General features: G+C 37.1%; 2 protein-coding genes across 4 annotated transcripts in view; one reads left to right on the top strand and one right to left on the bottom strand.

Annotated features, from left to right (window-relative positions):
• Positions 1 to 16,105, top strand: part of garnl3 (GTPase activating Rap/RanGAP domain like 3) — a 141,063-nt gene that overhangs the window by 94,779 nt on the left and 30,179 nt on the right. For all 3 annotated transcript variants that reach the window (XM_088614920.1, XM_088614918.1, XM_088614919.1), the window contains exons 8-20: positions 340 to 366; positions 753 to 828; positions 1,953 to 2,051; positions 2,207 to 2,310; positions 3,980 to 4,088; positions 4,342 to 4,387; positions 4,477 to 4,583; positions 5,084 to 5,199; positions 6,416 to 6,520; positions 7,247 to 7,321; positions 9,039 to 9,150; positions 9,860 to 9,886; positions 11,799 to 11,900. In XM_088614920.1, the coding sequence (XP_088471046.1) occupies positions 340 to 366; positions 753 to 828; positions 1,953 to 2,051; positions 2,207 to 2,310; positions 3,980 to 4,088; positions 4,342 to 4,387; positions 4,477 to 4,583; positions 5,084 to 5,199; positions 6,416 to 6,520; positions 7,247 to 7,321; positions 9,039 to 9,150; positions 9,860 to 9,886; positions 11,799 to 11,900 (1,105 nt within the window). The remainder of the gene's footprint in view (positions 1 to 339; positions 367 to 752; positions 829 to 1,952; positions 2,052 to 2,206; positions 2,311 to 3,979; positions 4,089 to 4,341; positions 4,388 to 4,476; positions 4,584 to 5,083; positions 5,200 to 6,415; positions 6,521 to 7,246; positions 7,322 to 9,038; positions 9,151 to 9,859; positions 9,887 to 11,798; positions 11,901 to 16,105) is intronic.
• ttll11 (tubulin tyrosine ligase-like family, member 11) overlaps positions 1 to 16,105 on the bottom strand; it is a 309,887-nt gene that overhangs the window by 285,375 nt on the left and 8,407 nt on the right. The gene's annotated exons all lie outside the window — the stretch shown is intronic.

Raw genomic sequence — 16,105 nt, 5'->3', positions numbered from 1 at the left:
TATCTCTTTTGCTTTTTTGTCAAGAAAAACTATCACAGCATATATTAAATTAAAAAAATGCAATGTAATCTAAAATTGTGCTTAACTACCTTCAGTATGGGTGCAAATATCAGCCCATAGTTTATTTAGAAAGTAAATTCATAGACCTGTAACATTATTCAACTAATGTCTTTAGGATTTTGATGTGGATTCTTAAGGTATACAGAAAACTGTTTAAGCACTGTTTAGAATGATATCAGTATCATTCTGTCATGCGCAGTAAACACTCTTGTTGTAAAGAATATGAAAATGTAAATAACTCTCATTTAAAGTAATAAATGATGGCACTTTTCTTTATAGGACCTTCTGGTTTTAGAAGAGCAAGAGGTAATTTTACATATTTTTTATAAGTGTATTAAAATGGTTTCAGGGAGTGAATTATAAGTCAGTATATTTTGTCACACCTTGCAAAAAGAACAAGCATAATACAATTAAATAAAAAAGAGGAAAATGTGTCATTACTATAATGTTTATTCCATGTAGCTACAATAAAAAGAATTTCCCTAAACTGGAATCATTACCATTGTTTAAAGATTCTTTTCAACAACCTCCAGAGCACATTGGGATATTTTTGGTACAGTACCCATGAATTCATAGATAATTGTAAAGGTTGGATCTCTCTTTATTACCCAAATACCCAAAATAGTGCAATTGGTTCTTTTTAGTAGCAGCTTTCATCAGTTTTCTCTAAACAATTAAAATTGTCTTTGTAGGGATCGGTAAACTTTAAATTTGGTGTTCTGTATGCCAAAGACGGACAGCTCACTGACGATGAAATGTTTAGCAATGGTAAGTGTTGCTCCCATTTTAGTCCTACTTAATGATGATATGAGCAGTGGGACAGAATACCTGACTTTGAAATATAATTCAGATGTACAGTATATACAGTATGTAGAACAAATGCTGATGCCTGATTTACAATGTTTTCAGAGACATCAGATCTACAGTTCCTTAGCCCTTGTTTGTTTGAATATTTATTATAATAGCGCAGCAAGTGAAATCTCAAGCCCTGTACAGTATGTGGAGCGTAGATTAACTCCTATGGTCCAGTTCCATTCTGGGCCATACAGTTAGCTCACTGTGAATGGCATCACCTGTGGCACAAACACAAAACTAACAGAGTGCCACCAGGGGGGGGGGGGTTGGGGTTTGCTACAGCGTACTGTATCTTCAGCTTGATCCACAGCAGACACCTGCAAACTGCTGTAAGCAAGAGTCACAACACTCCTCCAGTCAATGTTAACTCTGTGACTCTTGAAGTGTGCAAAACTGCAGATGGCTCTGCCTTGTGTAGGGATGCAAGGAGCCACCGCACAGACCTGAAATTGTTTGAGATTAGTTTAATTTGTGACGAAAATGGCCATTTCTGGAGAACACTGGGAGAAGACACACACTAGGTGCTTACCCCCACAGTGCCCTGAACTGCAGCAGTGTTAAAGAGAGTTTTATAGTCCAGGTATAGCCATGGTCACCCTACAGAATGTTATTACCACAAATGGACAAATGGGTGTTAATGAGTGACCAATCATCCAGTTATGGCATGGTGGCTATTCCTGATAATGTTATCCCCACCTTTCACTTATACTGTACCTGGGATGTCACTTTCAACAAGTGGTGTCTGTTTAAAACGCACTGCAGCCAGGTCATGAGTAATGACCCCAGGCCACAGTCAGATTTCTACACTAGTGTGCACCTTTCAAAGGAAAGCCTGTCCTCATTTACCCCAGGCTGGTACCAGAGTCATAGATGTCAGTTGAGCTGATGCCCAACTGTACACCCATTTTTTGACAAATCCTCAAAACTAGAGCAAACCCGATTATCCAAATGGGAATATCGGACATACTGTTATGTGAATGTTGACAAAAACTTTTTAGATTGACAATTTCCTCTGTATTTTTTTATTCTCTGACCAGAAAGTGGAAGTGAAAGCTTTGAGAAGTTTTTAAACCTCCTTGGGGACACAATCACGTTGCGAGGCTGGGCAGGCTACAGAGGAGGGCTGGACACGAAAAGTGAGCCTGAATTTCATTGTCTCTGGTATATGATACCAACTTAAAGTCCTATGCAGGCAGACAAATGTCAATGTCATACAGTATGTATAGACATACAGTACAACAAGTATGTACAGTATGGGGAAACAGTCTTTTAATAATGAATCTATCCACAGATGACACTACTGGAATTAACTCTATATACACAGTGTACCAAGGACATGAGCTCATGTTCCATGTGTCCACAATGCTGCCATATTCTAAAGAAAACAAGCAACAGGTAAGTCTGGGACTCGTTCTTCAACCCACTAAACAATTGCACTACAGCTGTCATTGCAAATAAGTTAAAGTAAATATCCTTTCTGTACTTAAAAGAATCCCTACAAATAGCTCTCTGAGTGCTCTTCATTAGATCATGAAGTCTTCCAATAGAAGTGTGGATGAGGTTTGGAATTTGACCACATTTAGATGTGTAGTTATGCTTCTCTTCACACTTCACAGAATTCTCAATGCCTTTGTGCCTAAGGTCAGCTTTCTAAAGCCAGAGAAGTGCACTTGAATACTCCTGATTGTTAGTGCAGAAAAATGACTGGAAGGTCTCCAGAATTTAATAGAGCCACACAGTGTGAGACATTTAAACATGAATAAACTACATTTCTATATCTTCTATTGGAATTAGGATGAAAAAATACATGAGTTAATTCTTTACATGGTTGCTAAAAATTTGCTCATTCTTGTTAATAAGAGCTTGCTGTTTTCATGTTCAGATGGAGCTGAAAATTGTCCATTTGATTCAAATGGGGAACCATCTATTCTGATAAGTAAATATGATTTGGAATGATGTTAGCGCATATGTAGATTGTAAATTTCCATGTAATATCTCAGGCACATACAGTATACTAACACAAATACTAACATAACTTAGGGAAAATATTTGATCCATTTACTAACCATGTATAGTTGAATGTCCTGTACATTGTGGAAATCCGTTTAGATATTTTAGAGGAAAAAATAAAATGTTACCTTAGGAAAAAATGATTTATGTTGGGTTGTCAAGTCAGAAAGTCTAGTAGAATCACCAATCTGGCTGTAAATTCATGCAGCATTTCAAACAAAAATAAATGTTTGAAATTATTTATATCTGAGGATTTTCCAACTCAGATGGCTAAAATGGTTTAAGCACTTATTTGCTAAAAAAAAACCTTAAACCTTTTCTGACTGCTTGCCAACACATACTGATTTTCTAAAGTACAAAACCATGTATCAGAGCCTCTTAGCCATTTCCCTTGACTATTCTCCTGAGCCAAGAGTACAGTCAATAAATAGTCTCTTTCAAGAAGTAAATGGGATTCCCAAACAGTGGTATTATAAAAAGAGCTTTGTTGAGCTCGTCTGGTCCTCACCCATTGATACTGTACATTTCTACCTTCTGAAATACCTTCTGAAATATATCTTTTAATAACTCCCAAATGCCATAATTTTCCAAAAATACTACCATTTCCCCTACATTGTTTCCCACACATAGAATATACGGTAGTAAACACTTTTAGTACCTCAGGGCATATTCATCTCTACAGAATGTTAAATACAAGGTTATCCAGCTGTCAGACATATTTAGACAGCTGATGGTTACATGTACCGATTGCTGAGCTGATTTTGTTTGTGCTGTTTGTCTTTTTTTGTAGATTTTTTGCCACTTATATTTTCTAAGCATTTAAGCAGCATATTACAAATCTGTGTGATTTTTCTGCATCACTATCAGGGAAATTAGACCATTTAGAGTCTAACACATATACAGTATTTTTCTTATCCACGTTAATAATCGAATGACGATCTGACCAGGGGATAGCAGGTTCTTGTGTTTTTCACGTCTGGAGGGGTAGGAGGGAAAACATCAGTGTCTGTCATTTTATTTTGAGGGTGTCACTCTGGTTTCTCTGCACATGCAGGTTGAGAGAAAGCGACACATTGGAAATGACATTGTCACGATAGTGTTCCAAGAAGGAGACGACATGTCGCCATCGTTTAAGCCGTCTATGATCCGATCCCATTTCACACGTATCCTTTTTGAAAAAGAGCTCTGCCTGCAGACTTCCCACCTGTGTGGCACTGAAAAAAAAACCCTGCATATCACAATGATACAGCAAGTTTATTACCGAACGTATAGAGTTGACATTTTTTCAAAATGAATTATTAAGATTCAGAGTACATTCGTATGAAATATAAAATTGATGTGACAAATTCATATCCTGGTTGTCAAGTACTAATTTTGGTTACATAATCAGTTCAAGTTCCTTAACAGAAACAATAGATATTTTTGCCTTAGTTAGATACAACAGCCAGAATGACAGCTATAGGTAATTCTGTTTCATACAGCATGTGTTCATTTTCATATAATTGTTGGTGTGTCTCTCCCAGCTAATTTCGTGTTTTTGACTGTGTCCAGGTTGAAGATATTTTCAGAGGAAAGTGTTCCACTGTTTGGTCCTCCTCTTCCTTCTCCGCCAGTGTTTACAGATCATCAGGAATTCAGGGACTTTTTGTTAGTGAAATGTAAGGGCTTTTACTTTCTAGTAGCCATGCTGATTTATGGTTATTTTTTTCGTTGCAGTTTTATAGCAACACAAGATCAAGCTAAGCTAATGGAAGGGAGGTAATAATTCCTAATGGAATGTGGTCAATTAATATGAAATACATGGTAGACTGTTGCATTTCTTGGCTTTCCATGTTCCAGAAAGTCACTTAGCCCACATCTAGTCAAATGAAAAATAAAACAAATTGTTTGTCAATTGATTGATGTCTACCTTATTTAATACAACACATGCATTTTCTTTCTCTATAGAAGGCAGAAATGAAAACATTTTGTTTTCGGTTATTGTGATTGATATTTTTTCAGAACTGTTAACTGCAGCTGTTAATCCAGTCTTATTAGGTAGAAATGTTGCTCATACATCTGACCACTGAGGATAATAAACCTGTTCTTTAAGCAATTGGATTGTGAATTTTACTTGGGGCTGCTGATTTCAGACAGACTTGATCCTATTGTTTTGCAGTAATTAACGGTGAGAAAGCTACCCTGGAGACCCCAACATTTGCTCAGAAACGTCAGCGGACCTTGGACATGCTTATCCGATCTCTCTATCAGGATCTCATTCCTGACTTACATAAGGTAATCACTGGACTGCATTTCATTAAGTCCATAGAACAGCTATGGGATTTCTTTCACATCTCAGGCAAAAAATAGTGATGCTACAAATTTGATCGATTCAACAAGTCTTCATTGTCCACAATGCATCTTCTCTAAAACAAAGTCTCACTATGGGGCTGTTGCATTTAGTGAGATGCAATAAAATTGTTATAGGAACAAGTAATAGGTTTATTCCATGCTGAAAATAGAAGAAACACAACATTTCGGCTGTGGAGCCTTTTCCGGGTGTGAGCTCGCATGGATCGTGAAAGGGACAAGTCAGAAGGTAGAGTAACAACAAGGTTAGGGTTGGTGAAGGTAGTAGGGGTGTTAATGTTTTTTTTCTGTAGAAGACGATGTTTTTTGTCCTTCTCTGAAGTGAGGAACTGGTAGAGTTCGATTTTGAGAGATCTGATGAGGTTTGTGATAAAGAGAAGATGCTGTTGAGGTGTAAGCCGTAAAAATTCCTTAGCGTCTTTGATGTTGCAGTCCGAAAGGGTCGTTTGAGGGAGAAAATGGTAGAAAGCATTAGTTTCCTCAAAAATTGTTGTAGAAGTCTCTGAGTGTTACTCTGGGTGGTGTCAGAGTCAAAGGAAAAAGTGTTAAACTTCAGGCAAAATCCTTTAGGAATTATATTATAACGACGACATCTGTAAAGGAATAGGAGGTGGTTAGAAAGCCTGGTCTTGGAACAGATCGCTGTGAAGAGACAGAATGCTGGTTTAGTAAGAGAGGGGGGCATGTAGCCCAGGGAGGAAGAGAAGGAACAACGAAGAGATCAAGAAAAAGATTTAGAGGAAGGCATAGCGGGTCGCTGGAGAAGTAGGTAATAGGTTTATTCCAAGCTGAAAAGAGAAGAAAGAAAACACAACGTTTTGGCTGTGGAGCCTTCTGGGGGTGTGAGGTTTCTTCTCTGTCTCTTTCTTCTTCTTTGGGCGTTTCCTTTCTTCTCTTTTCAGCATGGAATAAACCTATTACTTGTTCCTTTGCAGCCTACGCATCCTGACGCAGCTACCCACCTGAACTGAAATTGTCATAGCCCAGCTTTCTTGTGTATCATCTTAAGTTACTCCTAAAATGGTATAAAACATATCCACACTTCAAACAATGCCCTGCTTAAGAGTCTGTATGAGCAAGAAAATGAAGAGGTTGTATACTGTCTGCTATTCCTGGGTAATGTTTATCTTCTCCCCCTCAGAACATGCTGAATAGAAGATCGTTCAGTGATGTTCTGCCAGAATCTCCCAAATCTGCCAGGAAAAAAGAGGAGGCGCGACAAGCAGAGTTTGTCAGGATAGGTCAGGTGAGACAAGTGACTTGAAAAATTATTTTCAAAATTACAGTAAATGTTGCTGATGCAAAGTTCTTCAAATTGAATTGGTTGTGTCTTATATATTTTGATCGAGGATTCAACACTACTAGGTCTGACCTTTTTGAATCAGGTGATAAATTGATTGACGAGTATAATGAAAATGTTGCAAAGCTGAGCAGTTTGCTAGTAATATTAGGTCAGGGATCCACTTTTTATTACCACAATTCCAATGCAACTCTTTTGCAGAAGAAAAGTGTACAAAATAAAACTCTAAATTTGACATCCAAGTAAATCTTATTAAGGACGCTATAATGTTAATTTGGTTTGGAATGCTTGCTGTCTAATTAAGGACGTAGGCTTAATGAAAAAACAGAGCTTATAAACTCTCAGTTTGTTTAATTTGCTGTACATAAATGACCATAATGAAATATTTTAACAGTTAATGGAAGAGCTTTTATTTGCAGTGCAGTAATGACAAATTAGTTTATCCTGCACTACGTTGAGAAAATATCTTATAAGATATTTCTGAGGATGCCGATTTACCTGTTGTCTCTGATCTTCATCAGTGGTCACATTCTACAAATTTCTTCGAATCATCAACTTGAGATATTTGAAGGATTAATATCATAATATTAAACAATGACCAGAAAGCTTTTGTAAAAAGCGCGGTATAAACTGTGTTCCAAAACAGGTTCACAATAATCTCTTCTTTTAAAGGCACTGAAGCTGAAGACAATAGTGAGAGGTGATGCTCCCACCAGCTTGGTTACTACAGGGTTATGTAGGAAAGAAGTGAGTAAAAAGTACTACTATTTCTTAAGGCCTCAAGAAGAGTTTTTAAGTTCTAAGGGCTTTGCAGCTCACACTGTCAGTGATAGTGCACTGTGCTTTCTTTGACATAACAAGTGAATATTTTTTGTTCTGAAGATGGATTTGGATTTAGTCTTATTTAACATGAGGTTTTTTGTTATACATGCATAAAAAAATGAGCACATTCACCACATATAGTTTATCTTGGCTGTCAGTGCAGATTTCAAACATGTGTTCAGCCTTCCAAAATTTCAGCTTGGGAATCCCAAACCATAGAATTCTAGGATGCAGAATAAAGTCCGATAAGGTAACAATGTGTATACATACGCTAACAGCAGTATTACTGCGTTGGTGTGCATAATACATCGCCATCAGCGCCAAGATGTGGTGTGTTGTCTTTCCCCGGTCATTAAAACTCATTAAACTATGCAAAAGATACACTTCGTTTTATGAGAAAAGATTTTGTTAGGTATTGACTTGGTGTTCTCTTTAAATTTTGTTATATAAGGAAGAAGTAAAGAAGTTAGAGACATATTAACCTAATTAAAGTGTGTCAAAATGACAGCATCCTTTTTTCAATAGTAACTGTATAAATGTTTGTTGCAAGACACAGTGGCTTGTCCATGTGCACTAGGTTCGGTTCAAACCATATAAATGTCATTAGTGACTCATTCTGCCTTGAACTCTCCACCAGGTGACGTGTCTTTACACTACTGTGGGTGTTGCATTACAGACACAGAAACCACAACATGCCAGATCAAAATGTTGGCATTACTACATTAGAAAAATGTCTTCCAGGCAAGTATTTGCAACACAGAAAACAAATGTCTGTTGCTGTAGTGCAAATTAAACTCTTATGGAGCTTGCTGGAATGTACAACAATGGTTGAGTACAGATTGTAAGTAATGCAGCACCGTCAACAGTTTTGCATTCATGTGTCGTGAGCAGAGCATATACAGTACTAAAGGATTTGCAACACACTCTGAACATAAGGGGCTTTTATTGGCATCTTCCTGAATAAATTAAAGGTGCACCTGTTACATGCTCTTAAACACATATATTCTCTGGTATTCAAAGTGCAAATAAAATGCCTTTGTGGTGACCTCTATGCCTCATAATACTGGTGCAAAAGCTTTTTTTCAACACTTTCAATGTTGTTACAGCATCTGTTTCATTATGTTATTTTGTTCGTTATGAGGCATGTACTATACAAAAGGTATTGGGTTTTTCCTGGATACCTAATTGATAACGACCCTCTAAAATATATTTTTATATACATTATAAAATAAAACATATTTTATTACAAACCATAAAGAAGTAATATGATAAACAAGAAATAAAAACTGATAAGCGCATGCAATCACATAAATGTAATATAATCCTTGACTCCCCCTTTCTCTCGGACGGAGCAGAGAGTCGCTACAGCATGCGAGAAACACCAAAACGTTTGAGCTGTGCAGAGAGAAGCTGGCCACACATTTTGTTTTTGAAACTTTGGATTTATTGTATGCTGGCAAAGGAAAACAGTCGTTTCATGGCATGAACTAGGTCAAAGTCTTTAAAAAAAACACTGTTTAGATGCTATAATACTGTACCCTACCTCATGGAGGAGTGTTTTGAAAATATTTCCATATTAATGCAATAGAACTACCCATTTTTTTCCTTGCATACTAATTCTTTGTGTTTTGCGTATCCTTAGCCTTGGGAATCCCAGTCATTCTGCAGTAACTTTTCCTATGAAATAGTCTGCAGTGACTCCTGGGGTCAGTCCTTACTAATCGCTACAGATGCTGGAGTAGTACTACTAGATGGTAAGTGCTTTTGCCATGGTTGTCTTATTGATTGCATCAAACTTCTTAAGGGCTCTATTGTGGATGTGTGGATTTGTAATGGCTAACAGTACCTAAACCACCTAGGGGAAAATAATCCATGACTAAACTGGGTTTATCTTAATAGTTGATTGTAATTCAATAAATGCATTTGTTGTACCTGTCCATTCCTTTGATTAATCCGAAGTTCATTTATAGACAATTGACCGAAATTAAACTCTGCCCTAATCTGTAGACTTTTGACAGATGTTCTTATATAACATCATTCCTGCAGGCAGCACTGCTTGTGTTCCTAAATATTTTGAAAACATGTATTGTATTGATTGTATTGAGTCTGTACTAGAGTAGTCTGAACTTGAATGCAGGAGGCCAGGCCTTACAGTACTATACATTTATCTTTACTTTAATAAATACTAGAACACAACTGCAGCCATTTTGGGTTTTTTAGCTCTTGAAGAAGGATACTAGAAAAGGAAATACTCTACAATGGGGAAAAAGAAACTAAAGGAAGCAAAAACTTTGTGAAATTGTTCCGTATAATAAACTAGCAGTAGCTTTTTGGAAAAGGGTTAATAAACGTACACATAATTAACAAATCAGATACAAATATTTTGTGAGAAAGCATACTAACAATAATTTATTAAATGATTAGGAATTATTTAAAATTAACTCCTTGTTTTTTCCACTCTAGCTCCAGATCCCTGTAATTTAAGCATGGGTAAGCACTTTCTTTTTTTTTTTTTCGTAACAGGTACAGTATATATATATAATTTTTTTTCTGATCCTTTTTTGTGATAATTGCTAGAATCTTAATACAAAAGGAAGTCTCAGCCTCAATCTTCCATTCTAAACTAATAGCAGAGGAAATATTCATAGTCGTAATAATTTAAAGCATGACCATCTTCAGTGAGGAAATTGACACGTTATTCGCAGATTGAATGAGAGTTAGATGCAGAAGATCAATGGTTTTGAAAGCAAAGTTCAATAACATGGACAAGCTGAATGATAATGTACTAGATTACCAGACAAGTGAAGCAAATGCATGGGAGGACACACTTACAATTCCATTAATCTTGTTTAGTATGTAGGAGAGTCCATATCCTGACATCACAGCTTCCGCATACCAAAGGCAGCATCAAGGGATCAGGAATTGACTTTTTACAGGGCTGATTGTAAAATGATATAATACTGTATGTCTAAGACTACAGGTACACCTACCCTATTTTGAACGGTCTTAAAATAAATTTTGAACCAACAAGTGCAATTGAAAGCAGATCATCGTTACCCTTTTCCTAGAATAAACACATCCATAAAGCTGTAGTAGTTCAGGAGGGTAGCTACATCAGCATGCGTAGGCTGCAAAGGAACAAGTAATAGGTTTATTCCATGCTGAAAAAAAGACGAAAGAAAACACAACGTTTTGGCCGTGGAGCCTTCTTCAGGTTGGGACACCTGAAGAAGGCTCCACGGCCAAAACGTTGTGTTTTCTTTCTTCTTTTTTCAGCATGGAATAAACCTATTACTACATCCAAAAAGCTGCACCGTTTCTGGAAGATATGTAACTTAACTCTTTGTAGTAAATCAAAATTTTAATAAATGAAGCATCTGCTTTCTACATCCCTTTTAGCTTTACCCTTTTTTGGATGTATACTGCCTTTTGTAATGCTGACCAGTTGTACGATTGCAAAACAGAGCAGATCTATTGATAATGGACAATAGGCAAAACAGGCATTGACTACAGTGCCCTTATAACACATTGCATCTTTGTATTTGATCATATGTGTATATATTCATGTATATACTGTAGATCAGCACAGCAGACATGAGGAGGCAGTAATGTATTTAGAGAAGACTGCCAGTACATTGTTAACAAGACCCTTGGGGATTTTTCAAAGCTATTGATTACCAGCAGCCCTTAGTTGTTGTTCTGCTTTCTGTACAGTATGTTATTTCAATTGTCAATATTTAAATCAGTATTCAGTACCTTTATGCATCTGTGACTTGTCTGTTTTTGCCCAAGTGGTGAAACAAATCCCTGCCTCAATTCCTTTCAATTTTAGAGTCCAATTTAAGGCCGAAGATCACAGAATGTCAGTTCTAATATACTTATACTCCTACCACTTGATGAAGGTTGAAATTAAAAATGTGTTTATCTCCATAAAGACAAATTGAAAATTTGTTTTTATTCCACACCATATCAAATGTTTACATAAAACAAACATTTAGACGTTACATTACTGCTGCTTTCTATCTGGATATTCTTCAATTTATTCTTCAACTGTCTAAATGGAGTTTAAAATGCTAATAAAAAAATCTGTCAGCATTGATATGCTGTTTGAATCAGTGACAACTATGCAGTGGAAAAAACGCTGTACTGGAAAACAAGTCTGAAGTTTGATGAGATGAACCAGAGAGCTAATCTTCTTGTTTTTAGTGGTGAACATTTTGTATAGCCGACTCTGACAAAAGCTTTAGGTCCTGCTAAATCCGAGATACAAGTTTGAATAAGGCAATCTTTAAAGCTTTTTCTTTATTATGAATGCAGCAATGCAAGAAGTATTCAAAAACAGCATTCCTGAAATAAATCTTTTTATATGCATACATGCATATATAATTATTTTCTTTCCTAGATTCACAACCTTCACCCGTTCAGGTCTTTGACAAGACAATGCTTGTGAAGCAAATGCACGTCCTTGAAGCTCAGGATCTTTTAATCACCAGGACCGACAAAGGTAACCAGTTCATTTCTGATCTTTCATAAACAGCTGAAGTGTCCAGCTGCTACAGAATACTCCTGACACTGTGCCTGAAACAGCAGAACTTTAGAGCTGAGGTCTGGATCACAATTTAACCAGTAGTAACTTTATAAATGTATTGTTCATCCACAACCAGCCAAAAAGCATGAAACCATTTCTTTAGTTTGGGAAATTACTTGATGTTATATACCATTCATGTCAAATTTGTTACAGTAGATCTAAGGAAAGAACAGTGTAGGTTAATGATAAATAGTAAATATAAATAAAAATATAAGAAATACACTACTACTTTTCATAGTACTACTAGTAGTACTACTACTACAACTGCATGCAAGTGTGCACTATGCTGCAATAAGGGCCTCTAGTCTGATGAGCTTTGTCCTGACAGTTTCCCAGAAATCTACCCACTCTGGGACTACAGCTGAATATTCAGTAGCCCCATGTACAGTATTTGTTAAGGTTCTCCAACAGTGTCATAAGTTGCAACTGTGTCTTTATGCTGATCTGTTTTAATTGAAGCTTTTAATAGCCTGATTTTTCCCTATAACAATTCATATTTTTGGTTGTTGAAGTGCTTCCCCCCCACACTTTAAAATGATAAAGAAGGCACAGGTAGAGCAGGGTAAGCATATGTAATAATAATATATGGGAAAAAAGAAACTCTTCACCACACCAAGGATACTGTTGATCAATCTTCCCGCACACATCAAAAGGTACTCTACTCATCTGCACCCAGCACTTCCTCATGTGGTGGTTGTTGCCTACAGTACATCATACATCTTTAGTTTAAAGTGCTCTGATTTTAGCTAGCAATGCAAGGACTAGACATCTTCATAGTTTTCACCTCATTGGTGTTACTGGAGAGATTTACTAAACCTGTGTCTTTCCTTTTTTTTTTTACGATAGTTTCAGTAACAGTTCTACCATTTTTACTTGGATATTCTTCAGTTTATTGAAGTTGCAAACTTTCATTTCCTTCCTCGTGTTTATTTTCTTCTACACATTTGAGGGGATCAATGCAGGTGGTTTAAAAAGACTATAAACTTTTGGTCAAAGTGGGATCTGGGTATCTATTTCCTAAATCTAGAGAAATGAACTGATTGTGTAATAGCGCCTAAAGTCTAAGGAGAGTATGTAAAGTTTCAGTAAGAAACATCTTTAGGCACAGCAACGTTAAATTTGAAGTTTGTGTGTTCAAACTAATATTTCAATTGCATCTTACTCCCTCTACCATCTGTTAATTCTGCTCACATGTCTCGTTAGTTCTAATTATACTTCTGAATCCCTAACCTGTTACAAGCAGTTTTTTATGTCCTCTAACTATTAGGTAATCTATTTTATATTCCTGTCAAGTGTTTCCTTTTTTCTGTTGATCCAGAGTGACAGCACAACACAGTTACTGCAAAAGTGCACTCTTTTAACAGCTGGTATATTGTTTAAAGGCTATTGAATGACAACTCAACATATCTGTGCCTAATAAATCTTATACTTGATATCACCATACACGTCAATACAACATAATTAAGATGAAGATTTTTCTTCCTCTGCAATAAAATGAATCATCTAATGATTAGATCTTACAAGTTGACAGAAATAAATCTGAATGAAGCATATGGGTCTATACAAGAAATTGAAATAAACAGTAAACATTAATAGTACACTAAATTCTGTCATTAAGGAACTATTGTAGACTGTAAGACACCTGGTTACCCATATTAATATCTCCATTCAATCCAAAACATTGCAGAAGATCCGTTTTAAATGATGTACTGGTAAAAGTTGTATTAATACAAAAATGCTTTTACCTTTATGTATATGCCGTGCAATTTCTGTATTCTTATACCACCTGTGAGTGTGTAATGTAAAGGAGAAAACCAGTTCTCCTTCTACAGATTACTTTAGAGAATATAAGACGTCTAATAATTTGTCAGATAAAACTAAAAAGGAAACATTTCCCCTACGACACTGGACAAAAATCCCTATCCCTGAGCCTCAGAAAAGGTGTAATGCGCAGTAGATTTGGAAATCTGAAACAAATATCCAGTTTCCCCATCATGTGGAAATTATTCTTTATTTTCAGTGTATGAGACAAATGCACGGCCCTAATAAAATGCCACCAAAGCATACGCCCCATTAGGCAATTGAAATGAGTGGCACGTACAGTTTGTCCATTCACTGTCCACCCTGGCTAAGCTGCGAGATGACGTTGGCAACTGTGGCCCAGACAGCTCCACAATGATTATGCCTGCTCATGCTTCAGGTAATAAGGGCAAGGCTGCAGAGACACACAAGCTTTCAAAGCTATCCCCAAGGAACCATCACTAAAACCTGTCTTCAGGTCTGCAATATGACATCCCTGAGCGCTTGGCAATTAAAATTCTAAGGATAACTGTTTTGCTGGGGGGGAAAAAGAAGCTTCATTATCCCTGGAAATAAAATGGACGTTGGTTAACCGGCTGCATTTGTTTCACTGAAGAGTGACTGTCTCAAAAAATGAGGGAGGGAAGCTTATTCATGTCATGATACAAGGCATGTTGTCGAAGCAATTACCTTCATACCCAGAAGAGGAATTGGAAACTGTTGGGATTGTTAATCTAGGGCCATGAGCTGTAATGATAAATTGACTGCCAGATCTTATAACAATAACCACAAAGTAATAGGGCTGTGTTTTGAGACGTGGGCAATTACACATGCATTGTGCTCTGTTTAAAGCATAGCGAATGCATCACTTCATGGAGGCAGGTATTTAGTGGTTCCAAACTAAATTAAAAAATGCATTAAAGTGTAAAAGCATTAACGTTGGAGCCAACTTCATACCTTCAATGATGCAAAAAAGAAACAACAGAAATGGTAATCAGAGCTCAGGGTTGTTGGTTTGAAGTGGGAGCTTTGTGCAGACAGAAAGCCCAGATTGGGACAAGAGGGCTTGATTAGCAAGCAGAGTACATAAGGAAGAGAGACAGATGGGAATTCAAAAGCTGGCATATGACACCTCTTGAATGGAATTGGCAGTGGACTGTGTTGGTCTCTGCAAATCTTTACAGCCACCTCCAGCTTCTGAAAAAAGACTGAATCTTCTTATGAATCTTGGCTTTGTCAACACTGCTTTGAGACAAAATGAGTAGCTCTTGTGTTTCTATGCAGATTTACTTTTTTAAGCATAAAAAATCTTATAATTTCTAAGACACACAGTTGCAATACATTAGCCTGCACTGAGTGAGACATTATTATAAGAGGGGTGAAAATCTACTGGGACTTATGAATAAACAATAAGTTTAAGTTTTTACTTTACAATTAATGCCTAGTTAAAGACTTAATAGTTACCATACTCACATTTTTTATGGAGTTTAGAAAATAAAGCTCAGGAAAGAACACCATCCCAAACTCCTAATATCACAATGTGTGTAAATAAAGGTCAGCAGTTACAGTATATCAATCACCCTGCAACGGGGGACACTATACTGTAAAAAAGCACTGTCCTTAGATGAGACGTAAAAACCGAGGTCCTGACTCTCTGTAGTCATTAAAAATCTCAGGGCGTCTCTCGAAAAGAGTAGGGGTGTTTCCCTGGTGTCCTGGCCAAATTTCCCATTGGCCCTTGCCAATCATGGCCTCTTATTACTCCTATGAACTGGCTTCATCACTCTGTTCTCCTCCACACTCATAGCTGATGTGTGGGGAGCGTACTGGCACACTATGGCTGCCGTCACATCATCCAGGTGGGGGCTACACACTGGTGCCAGGGAGTCCCCATTATCTGTAAAGCACCTGAGTGGAGTGTCCAGAAAAGAGCTAATTATTTATTAATGAGGTTTATTAGTCCTTCCTTCCCACATGCTGGACTTTGCACCCTTCCTCCACTTCCATCAAGGCCCTGGCAGGAAACTATCGCACTCCACCTTGGGGTTCTGACCGCCTCACGCCTGTGACTAGGCTATCCTCCCTCAAAGAAGCCAAAGAATAACCCCTCACTTAACCAATCAAAAGCATTGTTAGGGTGCTGTCTGAATCTTCTGAACGTGTGTTAATGTTTGCATAGAATAAGATGGATGTACATTGGATTAGATTAAGAAGAGCGCAAGGTATAGATTTGTGGTAGAGGTGTTTCTTCGTGTCCTAATTACTTGGTGCAGTTGCCTGACAGTAATCAACGCACACGGAACTACTGTGTTTTTTCCACT

This window comes from Lepisosteus platostomus, chromosome 21 (assembly GCF_059453375.1).
Source record: "Lepisosteus platostomus isolate fLepPlt1 chromosome 21, fLepPlt1.hap1, whole genome shotgun sequence".
NCBI classification, from domain to species: domain Eukaryota; kingdom Metazoa; phylum Chordata; class Actinopteri; order Semionotiformes; family Lepisosteidae; genus Lepisosteus; species Lepisosteus platostomus.
This window is presented reverse-complemented; position numbering and strand designations above follow the sequence as displayed.